At 42.2% G+C, this 15101-nt stretch overlaps 1 protein-coding gene across 2 annotated transcripts; it reads right to left on the bottom strand.

The window, feature by feature from the left end:
* Positions 1-2743: 2743 nt before the first annotated feature.
* LOC140905125 (acetylserotonin O-methyltransferase) lies at positions 2744-14886 on the bottom strand. Of its 2 annotated transcripts, none has more exons than XM_073327822.1 (8): positions 14815-14886; positions 14540-14714; positions 11524-11653; positions 10145-10213; positions 9458-9576; positions 5813-5953; positions 3734-3856; positions 2744-2984 (listed from the first exon to the last, which is right to left on the bottom strand). In XM_073327822.1, the coding sequence occupies exons 1-8, from the start codon at positions 14884-14886 to the stop codon at positions 2773-2775; spliced, it is 1041 nt and encodes a 346-aa protein (XP_073183923.1). In that variant the 3' UTR covers positions 2744-2772. The 2 variants fall into 2 exon arrangements, with proteins under 2 accessions (XP_073183923.1, XP_073183930.1); XM_073327829.1 differs by having other exon boundaries at positions 14549-14714.
* Positions 14887-15101: the final 215 nt, after the last annotated feature.

The following is a 15101-nucleotide window of genomic DNA, read 5'->3' as shown; positions in this document are numbered from 1 at the left end:
AAGTGACCTACACTGTGAAAGAGTTTAGGAACGCCTGGTCTGTGCTTTTTGCAAATGTCATTGAAATGTGTTTTTATAGTGTTGTATGTCAGCTGCTTTTGTAGTATTCGTATTTCAATCTAATAGGGACCTGAGATAAGGTACTTAAATAAGCCCAAGTCCTTCCAGGAGCTCTGTACAGGCATTGTCAGAGCTTTAATTATAATCCTGATGTAGTGATACGTAGTATAATACCCTGCTTTCAAGAAAACGCCACTTTATACTGAAATGACATACAAAAAACTACAATATAAAAAAATGGCAGGATTGCAAATCAAATACTCAAAAAGCTAGGAAATGCCAGAATTAAGGTTTTTTGTACTTCAGGGGAAGATCTAAGAAAACCTGCAGTAAGTGTATAGCAGAGACTTACCTAGGCTGGTACCACTCTACTGCCTCAGTTTCCTCTCTTTGCTATCATTTACAAGCTTGTAGGCTGATATGGGGTTCTTAGGCACAATCAACACTGTGTGACTTAGCCCTCCAGCTAAGACATAGAGCTTACACCACTTCTGGAGTTAAATTAAATTCCAAAGAAAACAAAACCATTTTCCTACCACAGACTCATTCTGGACATGGCCCTTCTTCTCAAGACCTGTCATTTTTGTCCTTCAGCCCTTTCATTAACTCAGCTTTCCCACTTGGGCTCTTAACAATCCCTTCTTCCTTTTATTAATAAGGAGGATTACACCATCTCAACAGGTAGCGAGAAGGGAGGGACAATTTGTACCCACCTTCTACTATCAGTCCAGCCAATGGACCCTACACAATTGGATTGATTGCCTCATAACCCAAACTACTCTGACTTTTCTTCTTGGGGCCCCTTTATGTGCAACCAACCTAGACCTTCTCCTTATTAGCCCTTTCCTGGCTCGGTCTTACTCTTTAATGAAGTACTTAGGCCCACAGCTACTTTGTCTGAAGTCCTTCTCTTGACAAAACCCAGGCTGCCCTTATATCTCCTAGCAGGACTGGTTCTTAGTCACATGATCCCCAACGCATCACTTCTGTACTCATTGCCTTCATCTGGGGAGGCAGACTAAAGTGCCACAGACGAGGCTGAGTCCCAACTCCACCCCACCCCCAAAAGGCTCAGTTCAGCCCAGGCCAAGGTGTGTAAGGGGTGACTTCCTTCCAGAAAAATTATCCTCCTAACTCCCAATACTCAGAGATCAGTTGATACTCAGCTGGAATAAGAGTTTGTATTCCTTCTAAAACTCCTTTTTTTCCCCCTTGTTAATGCTTACTACAGCAACTTTGGATAGTGTAATCAGTGCTCACAGCACCTCCACCAACATACAGTGCTGTATCTCTATCATAGTGTGAAGCTGTTGTCTTATGTGTTGTTTCTGATCTGGGGGGTTTAACAGGTAGTCAAGTCCTGCCTGTGTGTGCTAGAGTTGTTACTTTCAGTGTTCCAGAAATTCCTTTCTTTGTATAAGTGAGTATTACAATACTCTTATCTATATAAAAGTTGACTCCTTTTCTGGATCCTGCTAAGCTCCTGGCCTCAGTGGTATCCTGTAGCAATGAGTCCCACAGGCACTGTGGGGAAAATTACCTCATGTGATTAGTTTTGAATTTGGTACCTTTCATTATACTGATTGTCTTCTTGTTGCTGTGATTTGAGAGTGAATTAAGAAACATTCAATGCAACTGAAAGATGGCAAATCCTGACATGAGAGTTCACTTCCTTTGCACTGCAGAAACTTTCATAGAATCACAGTGCATCCAACAGTGATGTACAGTTTATATTTTCAGGAAGAAAGCTGAGTACAAACCAGGCCGGTCAGACATTATGTTAAACATGCAAAGAATGGAAAAGTACAAAGTCTGACAGCATAGAAACAATGTACAATGCAAGGAGTATAAGATTTCCACAGTTGCTTTCACATGCTATTTCTTGTTAAACATGTGTTAATTACGTTAGTCCCCCATTTAGAGTCAAGAGCCAAACAAGAGTCGCATTCAGATTAGCAGACTGTCAATCCCTGTAGCAGTCGTGGCCAAATTTACTGACCCTCTGAGCCACATAACACAATCTTCAGAAGTTCGAGAGCCGGGGTTCACCAGCTAGGCCTTGGAGCTTCAGCCCTGTGGGATGCGAGGTCTCAGGGCTTCTGCCCCACTGGAGGTATTTGCCAAGGGTCAGGGCTTCAGGTGTGCTCCCGTTGAAGTGCTGAGCCCCAGCAAGCACACCCCCAAGGGGCTGCAGCCCCGAGACCTCCCTCCCTGCTGGGCAGAAGTCAGAGGCAATGCGTGGGAGGGACACCGTGGGAGGGACACCGTGGGGTCATGTGCTCACCCAGATTTTTGCCAGGGTTTGCTGGCCCCACTCAGTCACATGGTGTCGCCAGGGCTCCTCTCTGCATGACAGCTGCTGGAGCCAGCATGCTGGTAGCTGCAGCCATGGGAGAGGGAGCAGCGAAGAAGGGAGAGCCACTGCTTTTGCTGCTGTCTCTCCCCACAGAGCTAAAGCAGGGCCCCTCCCTGCTAACACCTGGGAGTTGCAGGTGGGTCTGGTAGGTGGGACGGGGGGGGGGGAGGTAACATGAGCTGCACTTTACTGTAAAAGAGCTGCATGTAGGCTCAACATACATAAGGAGTGAGTGTTCTAACAGTGTATTGTTGTAAAAAAAGAAGTGACAAGGTTAACTATGAGCGGGTCCAGTGAAAGCTGATCACTTCCCTGCATTCATACATCTAACAATAGACAAGAAAGAGGAGACAGAGTTATTTTCTTCCTAAAATGGCATCATAGAGCTTTCCTGTTTTCTTGACTTGAATCTCTCTGAAACCAGCTGCAGTGAGGAGCTTGCTGTACTCGGATGGCGTTCGTTCTTTTCCTTCAGTCTGAACCAACATCACCAGAGAGAAGAGCTGGGCTTCTGAAGGCCCAGTTTTGTCTTCATTCAGAAGTGTTTCAACCAGCAGCACTCCACCCCCTAGTGGGATAAAGAGATTTAAAACATGTTGATTTGTCAGAGAGGGACCCTAAAGCTTATTTTCCAACTGCATTTTTAGGTATTTCCGTAACCTTAGAGATCCCCTTTATATTAAAAGAAAAATCATGTTATATTGCTACAGTAGTTCATGAAATAGCTAGAGGGATTCTATGCATCAATTAGCTATTATTTCCTGCACTTCAAAGTAGACAGTGAAGGGGAACCTATTAGCCGTGATTGAAACATTTATTGACTCCAGCAGAAATGAACCAGAGGTGTGGTTGCTTGGCATCTCTGAAAGTCAAGCCCCATGGGCCAGAGTTTTAAAATAAAATAATTTAGGCACCTAAAAATGCACATTGGCAATTTTCAAAATTTGAATAGGTGCCTATCAACATCATGAGGCACCTAAATAACTTTTAAAATTTGGCTTTGCTTGTCTAAAGTGTATGCCCAAACCTAGAGGCTAGGGTTGCCAATTTTGCATGGATGTATTCATGGAGGTTTTGTCAGATGTCAGTCTTTAATTAAAGATTAATCTTTAATTCCTGGAGACTCCAGGACAATCCAGGAGACTCGACAACATTACTAGAAGCAAATTTTCAAGTTGGCCATTCTTATTCATGTGTCCTGGATGCAAATCACTCATGTAAAAGGAGAAAGTCTTTCATTAAAATGGCCCTTTAAAAAAAGCCTGTCCCAAATAAATGATGCATATAAGTCTCTTTTTTGCAAAGAGGAAAACATACCAGGCTTGCAAGCCTTGTGGATTTTTGCTAGTAGCTGCATACACTTGTCTTCTGCCCAGTCATGCAGGGTCCTAGCCAAAATGTACAGGTCAGCTTCTGGAATTGGATCTTTAAAAAAATCTCCTGTAACAAAAAGAAAACAATGCAAAAACAGGCCTGAATAAGCAAACATTTTTAATCTGGTGTTGCAAGAAGTATAAGTTTGCTCCAAAACTGTTTGTGAGACTTGCTGGGAAGCTACACTCTTCTGCCTTGTCATGCTGAGGATTCACAGCCCACTTAAGGGGTAAATCTCCCAGTATTGGATAATTGGTGATGTGCTCTTTATCCAGCCACTTGTATGCCAATTTCATTTCTCTCTCTCTCCCTCTTTCTCTCCGTTTCCTGTCTGCTTCATCCATATAAGCCATCTGTCACACTTCTCTGTCTTTGCTTTTAAGTCATCCCCTCTCCCCTCCACTTTTTCCCCTTCTTCACTGCTGGGTCCCCTTTCTCTTTCTCTCCCCTCCTCTCCTGACCTCCACCCTCCAAAATTAACAATTTATTTCTATTTAAATAGTAAAACTAGACACATAAAACCAACATACCCCCACACTGCTGTGATGGATGATGCTATATAATTGAGGATAACTATATTTATTATAGCTGGTATCACTATTATACAATTGCAACAAACTTTGTACAAAGTATGTCATGTAAGATAACAATGGAAAAGATACATGCTAACAAATCCTGTTTAAATCCATGTATCATCACTGTACGTGAAGTTATGATATTGGCTATCTATTTGTATCTCAAATGCATTTGTTCTTGGAGTGAAGCCCATAAGGTTGTTTACATCCAGTCTTGACAGCCCATTCTGGATGGACTATCCAAGTGTGGAAGGGCTATTGGAAAGAATCAGCTTTCCAGATAGCCTCTTCCTGAGGATGACTCAGACAGCAAGTAGCCAATGGCGTCTACTGTGATTCAGCAAAACATGTCTGGCCATGTGATGGGGACATGTGACCTAAGAATGCATGTTGGCCAGTAACTCTCCATGTAGAGGTACAGTGGGCTTGGTTTGGTACAGTAAATTTCCAGGCACATGGCACAAGGTATAAATTACAGCTGAGAGAACTCCATCTTGCCTTATTCCTGCTCCAAATTTCTCTGCACTGTGGATTTATAACAAAAGTAGTATTTTAAACTAGGGACTGAGGCCCTTCCAAGCTTTTAGAAGTTTGCCAGAGAGACTTCTGCAAATCTATGGACTCTTACATCAAAGCTGCAGACCTGATCTCAGGAGTTAGCAACTGTTTGTAATGTGTACATCTTTTACCTATTTTAGAACTCTCTTCTTTATTTTTAATATATTCTTAGTTAGTGTGCTAAACATTGACTGGCAGCTTGATTTTGGTAAGATCTGAAATATTTAGTGACCTGGGATCTGTGGCTCATCCTTTGAGATTGAGGAACCTTAAAGTATGGGGAATTGGGTCACACTCAGTAACCTCTTACTGTACAAGACCTATTTGTCTGGATTGGGAACTAGGGGCTGGAATGCTTATGGGGACTGCATGTTTCGGCTTCTTGTTAACCAGTGTGGTATGACAGGAGCTCTTTTGTTACTGGGTTGGTGAATCTAATTAAAGAGGAAACCACCCGGCAGTGGGTCACATGTATATTGTAACATGACCCAACAGCATTTATCCCTTCAAATGTTACATGGATGTCTTTATGGGCCTTTGTGCCCAGTCACATTGCACTAATCTACACAACCTACTATTTTCAACTATTTAGCATGCTTTGAACTGCCCACAATTATTCAGTGAAGCCACATCCCTCCTCCCCCCAGGGTGACACCAGGAAGGGCTAGGAAGGCCACTGCATGGAGTTTGTTTCTTTTCTTTTACATTGCTATTTAATAGGGATAATGTTCAAGGACTTGGAATATATTTGCATCCTTGGCAACTAATAGCTCAGCTTCTTCAAGTCCACAGGGTGTACGTTGCTCATTACACTCTGTTATCATCAAACATGGTCCCTTCAGCACATTTTTCTTTGCAGATGAGCACACACAAAATGAATCCAGTTTACCTTCATGGAAAGTGATCCGACGTTCTTCCGGGGGTACAAAACGCTCCTTTGCCACTTGCACTACTTTAGGTAGGTCATAAATTGTGACTGTAGAATTTGGGTACAAAGAAATACATTCCTGGGCCAAACCACCTGCACATCCTTATAGTGAAAGTGAAATACAGGGTAAATGCTCAAATATAACAATACTGGTCATTTTTATAATAGCTTCCATCTCAGAAACTTAAGACTGCAATGAACTCAGACTCATGCTGCCTTGTGAGATAGGTTAACGTTAGTATCCATTTTTACAGAAGGAGACACTGAAGTACAAACAAGGTAAGTGATTTGTTCATGGTCTCCCAGCCTCTCTCTGGAATAAGACCCAATTCTTCTGCTTCCCATTACTGTGATCTAACCACTGGACCATAAAGGGTATTGCTTTAAAACAACATAGTATGATGCAACTACAGCTGGCTGGAAATTTTCAAAGGAAGAGTGTTTTCTTTCAAAGAAATGGCCATTCTGAATATGAAATTTTTGTGCAATATTGACTTTTCCTAAGTTTTAGTTTTCATGAAATTTTTATGACTTTTTTAAATAAAAAAAATAATGAAGTATTTTTCACTGAAAACCTGTATTTTGATAAATAGGAAATGGAGATAACCATTTCAGTGTTTTCCATCAAACATGAGAATTTAAACAAATAAAATTGAGTCTGTTTTGAACACTGGAAAACAGAAACTTCAATTTTTTAGTGAAAATGTTCTGAAAAATTTTCCACCAGCATTAAATGAAACTAAAACAGATAGTCCATTCTTCTGTTTTAAAGTTCCCATCTTCAGTCATTAGGAAGTCATGTAGCATAATAATAATACTTAGCCTCTTATATAGTACTATTAAACTAGATGATCACGATGGTCCCCGCTGGCCTTAAAGTCTATGAGTCTATAGTGCTATTAATCTATAAATATCAAAGCACTTTACAAAGGAGGCACATATTGTTATCTCCAGTGCACAGAGGCCCAGAGAGGGAAAATGACTTGCCTAAGGTCATGCAGCAGGCCGGGGCAAAACTGGGATAGGATCCAGGTCTCCTGAGTCCCAACAAAGTCACAATCAGCAGCGTCGCTGCTGCAATGCATTAGAACCCTTCCCTACAAGCTGGCTTTGCAAAGCCCTTGCCTCCTCTCATTAGGGTTACACCAAAGCCAGGTCTTGGTATATAGGAAATGCCTCACTAAGCCATGAGCAAAATAACTGAATTGTAAAAAATGGAAAAGATTCACATCTAGTATTCACTATTCAAAAAGTTACCATACCGACCTTGTTCAGGATTAGATTTTGTTTGAAACAAACCCCAGAGGGGAAAGAAACAGGTGAGGAGCTTAAGTTGAGTTAGTTTACATTAAAAGGACAGCATATGTCAAGGTTATTTTTCCCCCATGATATTTAAATTCATTTTTTCTCACTGTTTACAACAATGAACTGAAAACTGACCTGGTTTCTCTGCTTCCGCTGCTTTTGCTCCATCCCACAAGCACATGGGTTTGTTCCTGCAGAGCTAGTCATTTGCATAAGACTGCAGGCAGTGAGCATTCAACAGCGGCCTGCTCCAAAGATCAGTGGAGTCAATGGGACAATTCCCATCAACTATTTTAGGGTTTGGATTCAGACCGAAAAAGGGCACAGAAAGATTTTCTGTATAAGGACTTTGCAAACAGAAAGAAGGGTGGGAGGGAAGCAAGTTGTCCACATTTTGAGCCTACCAAATTTTATGGTGGCTCTTCAATGTTAATTCTATAAAAACAGCCACCAAGAACACTTTTAAATCCCTTGTAATAAAAACACTGATTCCAGTCTAGGAAGCAGAGGACTGAAATCTCAAGGCAACCAGTACATTTGTCTTGGGGAGAAGGCAGAAGGGGGGAAAGGGACTTTAAGTTGAGTTCAAGTGATGGGTGGGGTGTGGGACAATTTGGAAAGATTCCATGGCTATGAATACGTTAAGCTTCAGGATAACTAACTTACTTCCAGCTTGCCTGCCCTACCTTGCCAGCAACCCATCTGGCGAGCAGTTTTCCAGGATCCCCCAGCTCCCTGGCTCTTCAACTGCTCCTGTGGTGGGGTTGCCCCAGAGCAGAGCTCCCAAGAAGCATCTTTCATTTGAGAAACTTTGAAATATTCCCCCTCCAGGAACACTTTGGTGTTTCCAAAATGAAGTATTGCAGAATTTCTCTTCTGCAAAAATGTTTGAGATTTTGGCTTTTCATCCCAATTTGGGATACAGTTTATTTCTAAAACCTTGAAACTTTTGCAGTGTGAGATTCATTTTCCCAGCCAGATCTACTTAAAATGAAATAGTCGGAGGGCAGACCAGATCATGCTTATGGACCTTGATTCACCCAGGTGCTTAAGCATAGGCCTATCCCTAAATACATGATAATTCCCATTGAGGCTGAATCAGAGCCATGGGCATGGAAGTAACCCAACAAATGTAGTCAAGAAAACTTTAAAATAATAATACATGATAGTGAAAACACCACCACCACCACCATCATGTAGCAGATTTTAATACATCACTTGGCTCACGAAAAACACAGAAGTGATTGTGGTGTGACTGCAGAATTTTGACATCCAAACTGTAAGGCTATATTTGGTGCCATAAAGGAAATACATTGGCAGAGGCTGTTCTAATGCTATGAATGGCTCCTGCAGAAAATTGTCATCAATATTAGTCAGAAAACCATAGGTAAGGCCATTGCTAGGAAAAATAATGCACAGTTGAGGCGAGCTCCAGCGTTTTTGCTACCCAAGCGGCGAAAAAAAACAACACTTGCCATTGAACGGGGAGGCGGAATCCTGCCCGCCAAACACGGAGGCGGAGTGATGGTGCGGCCGCTGAATTGCCGCCGCCACCGAGGGTGGATTGACGCCCCAGAGCCCGATATCCTGCCGCCCCTTTACATTGGCTGCCCCAGGCACCTGCTTGGTTCACTGGTGCCTGGAGCCGGCCCTGGTTGAGGCTTTCTGAAAGTCTTTAGAGCAGTGGTTCTTAACCTGGGGTGCACACATCCCCTGGGGGTGCGAGATGCCCTTTCTGGGGGTGCAAGACATGCTTTAGCAGTTGAGAAGTGAACGTGGTCAGAACAGATTAGCCAGACTTCATTTCTGCTTTCTGTGTTTTAGAAACTTGAGAGAGCAAAACAGCAGGGGAGAAGTAGAAATGGAGATTGCGTGGTACTATAAATCCTGACAGGATTGAAATACAGAGACAATGTTAAAGCTGTTTGGGGTAAGACGTATGTAGGCAATTCATCAACCTGAAGGCACTGAATGTAGTGAAGAATAGCCTGGAAGCTGTTCTGGTAGAATTTCTTAAGCAATGGCAAAAGAAAAACCTACCAAACCAGTGAGAAGTAAAATAAGCTGCTGCTTAGATCTATGGGATTCTTTAGACTGAGGGAAACATTCCGCTTTCTAATGCTTTTATCATTTTCATATTTTTATACAACTTTGGCTCAAAATGTAAAATGCTTCCCTTGTGATTGATCCTGGCCATGAAGTCTGTTCTGTTTTTCTATTGCTCACACAGGTCGTAGAACAAGTGCAGTACTTATCCATAGCTTACAAAAGAAGACAGTTCAAAGTTCTGATGACACTTACCTCCCAGATCATAAATGACCGTGAAAGCTGAAAGGTCAAATGCAGCAATCACATCTCTGCCACAAATACTCCAAATTGCATTTAAACCATACATGAATTTGATCATCTCTTCTTCTGATCTAGTCATTTAAAAGAACATTATTTGTAGCACAAGTAAATTATGACACATTCATTGATGGCGAGCATCATATAACTTGTGCTTTTAGCTGAAATACTGTATTAAACCCTGTTTCTCGGCCAGCATGCACAATCGTCTATTTGGACCACTATTAAAATGAACTTACATTGACAGATATTCAAAATATTAAGAATAAATCCACCCTGTTTCATATTCCTACATTTTAATAAGACTTACTGAAAGTTACACTTATCTAGCAGTGTGTTATGATGCTAAGCCTAAGGGTCTCCAGCTGTTTTTCATTTAACAGAATTTTCCATTATACCAAACATTGTACATAGCACATTGTTCATGACAGGTTGCCAGTAAGAACGTGATGTTTAGATACCAAGGTGATGAGCACCTTAGACATACCAGAGAGTCTCAACACTGGATACCATTGAAATGACGGGGTTTTCATGTGAATAGGACTAATCATCATATTTCACAGTCAAAGTGGTAATACAAAATAGAAAAGATATCCACATAAAAGAAAAGCATAAAACTCCCAACACTAAATTGATTATTACCTGTAGAGAGCCCCAAAGATGTCTTCTGATGAAATACCAAATGCTCGCTCATACTGGTTTTTTCCATCTCTTAAAGAAAAATAAATACGTGGTATTTGTATTTTAATACCTTACTGCATTGGTGACAATTTTGGTTTATTAAGGTACCTATTTTATTCAACTTATTAAGGTACAAGTGTTACCCTTTGTGTTATTGATTTGATCAGCGATTCTGAAATGCGGCCACCAACCACTTTTTGTGCAGCCACAGGGCTGCCAGCAGTAGGTACTTCCAGCCCCGGGATGGCAGGGCTTCAGGGGCCCCAGCACTTCAGGAGGCAGGGCACAGGGCCACCTGGGGCAGCCAAGCTCCCAACCCACATCCATGGGGAAGCAAGGCCCCCAGGGCAGCAGCTGCAGCCAGACTCCCATCCCCCATCTGGGGGCAGTGGGGTCCCCTGGGCTCCAGGCCCCTGCCCCTCAGGCTATCTGACTTCAGCCCCCATTCCTGGGACAGCGGGGCTCTCAGGGCAATGCTTCAGCAGGTGAGGCAGTAGGACCCCCTTTGGGGCAGCCTAGGTCCTGGCCCCCATCCTTGGGGGAAGTGGAGCCCACAAGGGTAACGAGGGCAGCTGGGCTCCCCAGCCCCTGGTGGCTATGGAGCTCCTGGCCCACAGGGCAGCATGGCCACCATCATGAGTTGGCTGCATCCTGAGGCCACCAAAAAAAAATTGGGGCGGGGGAGGGGGAACCCTTGGCTTGATCATTCTGAAAGCGGTCTGTGCCACAACCAAAAGATTCAGAAAGGAAATCAATCTCTACTTTGTTATTATTTTATGTTCATTATTGGACACCACTAAGAGGAAGGAAACACAACTGCTATTTGATGTACCAGAGACAGGGCTCAGATCCTCAGCTGGTGTAAATTGACATAGCTCCATAAAGAGTTGTGCTGACTTGTACTGGCTGAGATTCTGGCCCAATATACACTGACTTCCTTCCTCACTTTCTTCTGCCTTTGGCAACAAAACCAATTAGGATCCCTGCAAGCATCCCTCAGTCACTATTCATCATCATTTGCCTGGCCAAGGGCTTCCCTCCACAGAAACTGTTGTCATGATTAAATGTTCCCCTTGGGACACACCAAAGAAGCATTGTATAGAAGTGTGTTTCCTGAATCTACAGTGAATTCATCCACTGAAGCACTAGTAAACATAAGCTCATGTAGTAATAGTTCAACATGCTTCCCAAACAATTACCTGTCAATATCTTCATTTTTTCTTGTTTCCCCAGAGACACGCCTCTGCCTTAGAAGGTTCACAAATGTAGCAAAATGCTTTACTGCACTGGGTGTTGGCACATGAATTTTGTGCAAACGACAAAAGATTTCGTCTCCTTACCTCACAGCATCTGTCAGGTAGTGCCAGCACAAATAGATGGTTTTGGAGTAGTACATCAAATTATGATACTGAGACTTGGGACTTGATTTTGTAAGATAGAGGTTGGAAAGCTCTGTGTTCCTGTAAAAGGCTAAAAGGAAAAAGAAGGTAAGTTAACATTTACAAACTTGTCATTGTGCAACGCCTGTTTTACAGCATAATCTTTATAACAAGAACAAGCTGTAGGAATGTAACCAAAGCAACAAAGAAACTAGATAGGCCAGAGATGGGGAAGGGCCCAGGTGCACGCATGCATAGCATACCATATCTACCCATCAGATTCTGCAAGAACTGGAGTGAAGAATTGCAGGATGGAAAAGGCAACCCCATTACCACCACCATTTCTCTGTGAAAGTAGATAAATCATACGGCTGTGGTGGCGTCTCTTTCCACTATGCTTTTTAGTGTTTGTGCTCAAACACACTTTATTTAAATAGTAACACCTAACATACTAGTCTTTTTTGGCCTGGTGAGGAAACCAACGGGAGAATTAAGTCCCCAGGACATAATTCCACCCACTTCTGAGGCCATCTACCGCTACTGAATTTCAGTATTCTCATTGGCTGATTATGGGAGTCATCTCAAAGATGCAAAGTTTTGGGTTCTAACTATGCTTACTATATGTCTTTAATGGACAGACATATAGGCTGCTATATGTGTTCTCTCTTACAACAGAGGCAAACTCCCACTGAATTCAATGAGAGCCAGATTAGGCTTTAAATCTATTCCTCCACTGTGTGTGATGGCAAGACTGAGGGTCTGGGCAGCTCCAGGAGAATCTCTGTGTGTGCTCTACACCCAGGCAGCTGCCACAAAGGAGAAAAGTTCCTCTGAAGCATCCAGCTGAACTTCTATTAGCAGGGTGGATGCTGCCTCATTTGTGTTCCTGCAGCTGGCCTGGTTGCCCTGGAAAGGGTGTAGGTGGCTTCAGAAGTGGCCACAGATTTCTAAGGGCTTGTCTACATGGTGAAATGGACTGGAATAGCTGTTTGGAAAAAGCTCCCCATGTTGACAGCTTAGTTTAATCCATTTTAGAAGTGGATAAAGCTAAATGGAACAAGCCAAATCTTATTCTACTGTGGAAAAGCTACAGCAAATTCCCCCATCCTTATTCCAGAATAACTTCCCCATATAGATGTTGCCTAAGAGAAGAGAAAGTATTTGTAAAAAGGCCACTCTTCATGGATGTGTGTCACAGCAGTCCCCCTGCTATGCAAACAAACACAGTAAGAATAAAGTTTAGGACCCAGTGTACCAATGGGTTTATATTAACCCTTAGAACTTTATTCCTTGATTGCTTGATTCCCCTGGAAAGACTGGAGAGAGGGTCTTGATAGCTGGGAGGGTGTGTGTATGTGTGTGATCTATGAGGAGCAATCTGAGAGGTTGCAAGTAAGTACAACAAACGTGAAGAGGTTTGTGTCACGGGGCCTGGCACGAACGCTGAATACATTTGTCATTCACTAATTTAAATTGATCATTTGGAACTGCAGATTTTTGGAATTATCCAAAGGCAATGTTACAAGTTATTTATTGTTCAAAAACCCCGCTCATAACAACATTTGTATGCTTCCTGTGTTTAATACAAATAATTTTTTTAAAAATGTTCTTGTTTGTTTAAAGCATGCTACTGCTGCTTCTGTAGGTAGATAGATATTGTATCTAGTGTGAAAGTAGAATGAATTATATTGAAATTATAATTCATTAAAGAAATGCTACTTGAAGAGTTTGTTGAAATATAGTTGTCAGGAAGAGAAACATTAAGCAGTGTGAGACAATGGGTCCTCAAGCTAATTAACTTAGAGCTCCTACTGAGCTAGGAGATTGGTAAATGTTAGTATGCAAGTAAGATATGTATGTATATTTGTCAGTTTCTGCTTTCTTTTGTCTCTTACGTTAAATTGGCTTTGGCTTAGCTGTATAAATAAGTTATCTTGAGCCTCAGAGAGGGGCTCACATCTGGGTGCATTAGCAAAGCGCTTTGCTAATAAACAGAGTGGTCTGACAAATTATGTGAGTCCTGAATCTGACTTTGACACTAGGGTGACCAGATGTCCCGATTTCATAGGGACAGTCCCGATTTTTGGGTCTTTTTCTTATATAGGCTCCTATTACCTCCCACCCCCGTCCCGATTTTTCACACTTGTTGTCTGGTCACCCTAATTGTATCTGGTACAGTCTTTTCCTGCTCTCTGTGGGCTTTTCTCCTCATTTCTCCCTACTAAATAGTGTACTGTGGGCATAATTCAGGCTGAAAGCGGAGAACGCACAGCAAAGAAGTTTCTTTGTATACATAGGATTTTCATTCAGGGTTACTTTGTCTGAACACATCTTTTTCTAAGCTATCTGTAAATATTTCTAAAGTACACTTCACATTGCAGAGTTCCAGACCTTCAGCCAGTGTAAACAGGCATAGCTCTGTCAAGTACAATGGAGTTCCACCAGTTTATACCAGCTGAGGATCTGACCTCTTGTCTTTAGCTCAGGAAGTCTGAAACTGCACTTTATGAAATAAAGATAATTAATAAGAAGATATAAAGACAATTGGCCAAGTCAGCAGGAGAGCTTAAAGAAGTCTAAATTAGTGCAACTAATATCTTCTTCTAGCCTTCACGCTATATATATATACATTTACACATCTTACAACACTCTCTTAGATTCCCTTACAGCTGCTTAGTCTCAAATTCCCTTCCCTTATGGGTAATTACTATTGCTTGTGAATTTGGTCCAGTGAGTTAAAGAGGTTCTTAGGAGAGGTAGAAAAGTGACTATGCATCTGTTTTACTCTCTTACTTCTACCAAGTTCAGTTTTTGTAAATCTGCTGCATTGAGATTTTTCAGATCACACTTTACCTCTTCCCTCATTCTGGCATTTTGGCGTTCAATATTATAACTCAGTCTCGCACATGCTATTTAATGAGGCCTTAAAACCAACAGTGATTGAATTGTTAGCCTTCTCCCTTCCCGACAACATTACCTCCTTCACTTTTCATTTCGACTCCCAGGAGCTTTAATCCCACACAGGCATCAAGTAACCGTTCCATTCCGCTGGCGCTGGTGCCCAAACGTTCAGCAATGGCATCTGAAGACAGGGGCCCTTCTGACTCCAGCAATAGATCAAACACTCCCAACTCACAGGCGGTAAACATAATCTGAAAGCAAACGGGGGTGGGACAGGGGAGTAAGAGAAAGTGCAGATGCCCCCCAATGATGAGTTCTAATGTAATTTCCAAGCATTATTTGTATGCTTACCTTTGAGACTAAAAACCCATTGTTGTATTGAAATAAGATCTGAGGATAGTCAAGATCTTGTGTGGAGCTCATTTTCCTTCAGCACTCTGTGAGAGATCCTCTTGCCTTTGTTGTTTAAATAAGCTAATTTTGCACTAGATACAGATCACACTGGGTAGTTCACTTAATCTGATTGGTCAGGGGCTTCCCTAGCCTCTTCCCCAAGGGGGTTGGGGCTGAGGTGTGTTGTTCTGTCCCATCTAGTGGCACGGAGACCATGTAGAGAGAGAGAGATAAAATTAGTCTGC

Source organism: Lepidochelys kempii, chromosome 1 (assembly GCF_965140285.1).
Source record: "Lepidochelys kempii isolate rLepKem1 chromosome 1, rLepKem1.hap1, whole genome shotgun sequence".
Taxonomy (NCBI): domain Eukaryota; kingdom Metazoa; phylum Chordata; order Testudines; family Cheloniidae; genus Lepidochelys; species Lepidochelys kempii.
This window is presented reverse-complemented; position numbering and strand designations above follow the sequence as displayed.

Coding starts and splice junctions, on each gene's coding strand:
- LOC140905125 (XM_073327822.1), bottom strand. CDS start 14,886: ATGAGCTCCACACAAGATCTTGACTATCCTCAGATCTTATTTCAATAC. Junction 11,654..14,539: donor CGAAATGAAAAGTGAAGGAG/GTAATGTTGTCG, acceptor TTTTCCTTTTAG/CCTTTTACAGGAACACAGAG. Junction 2,985..3,733: donor CCACAAGGCTTGCAAGCCTG/GTATGTTTTCCT, acceptor TTATCCCACTAG/GGGGTGGAGTGCTGCTGGTT.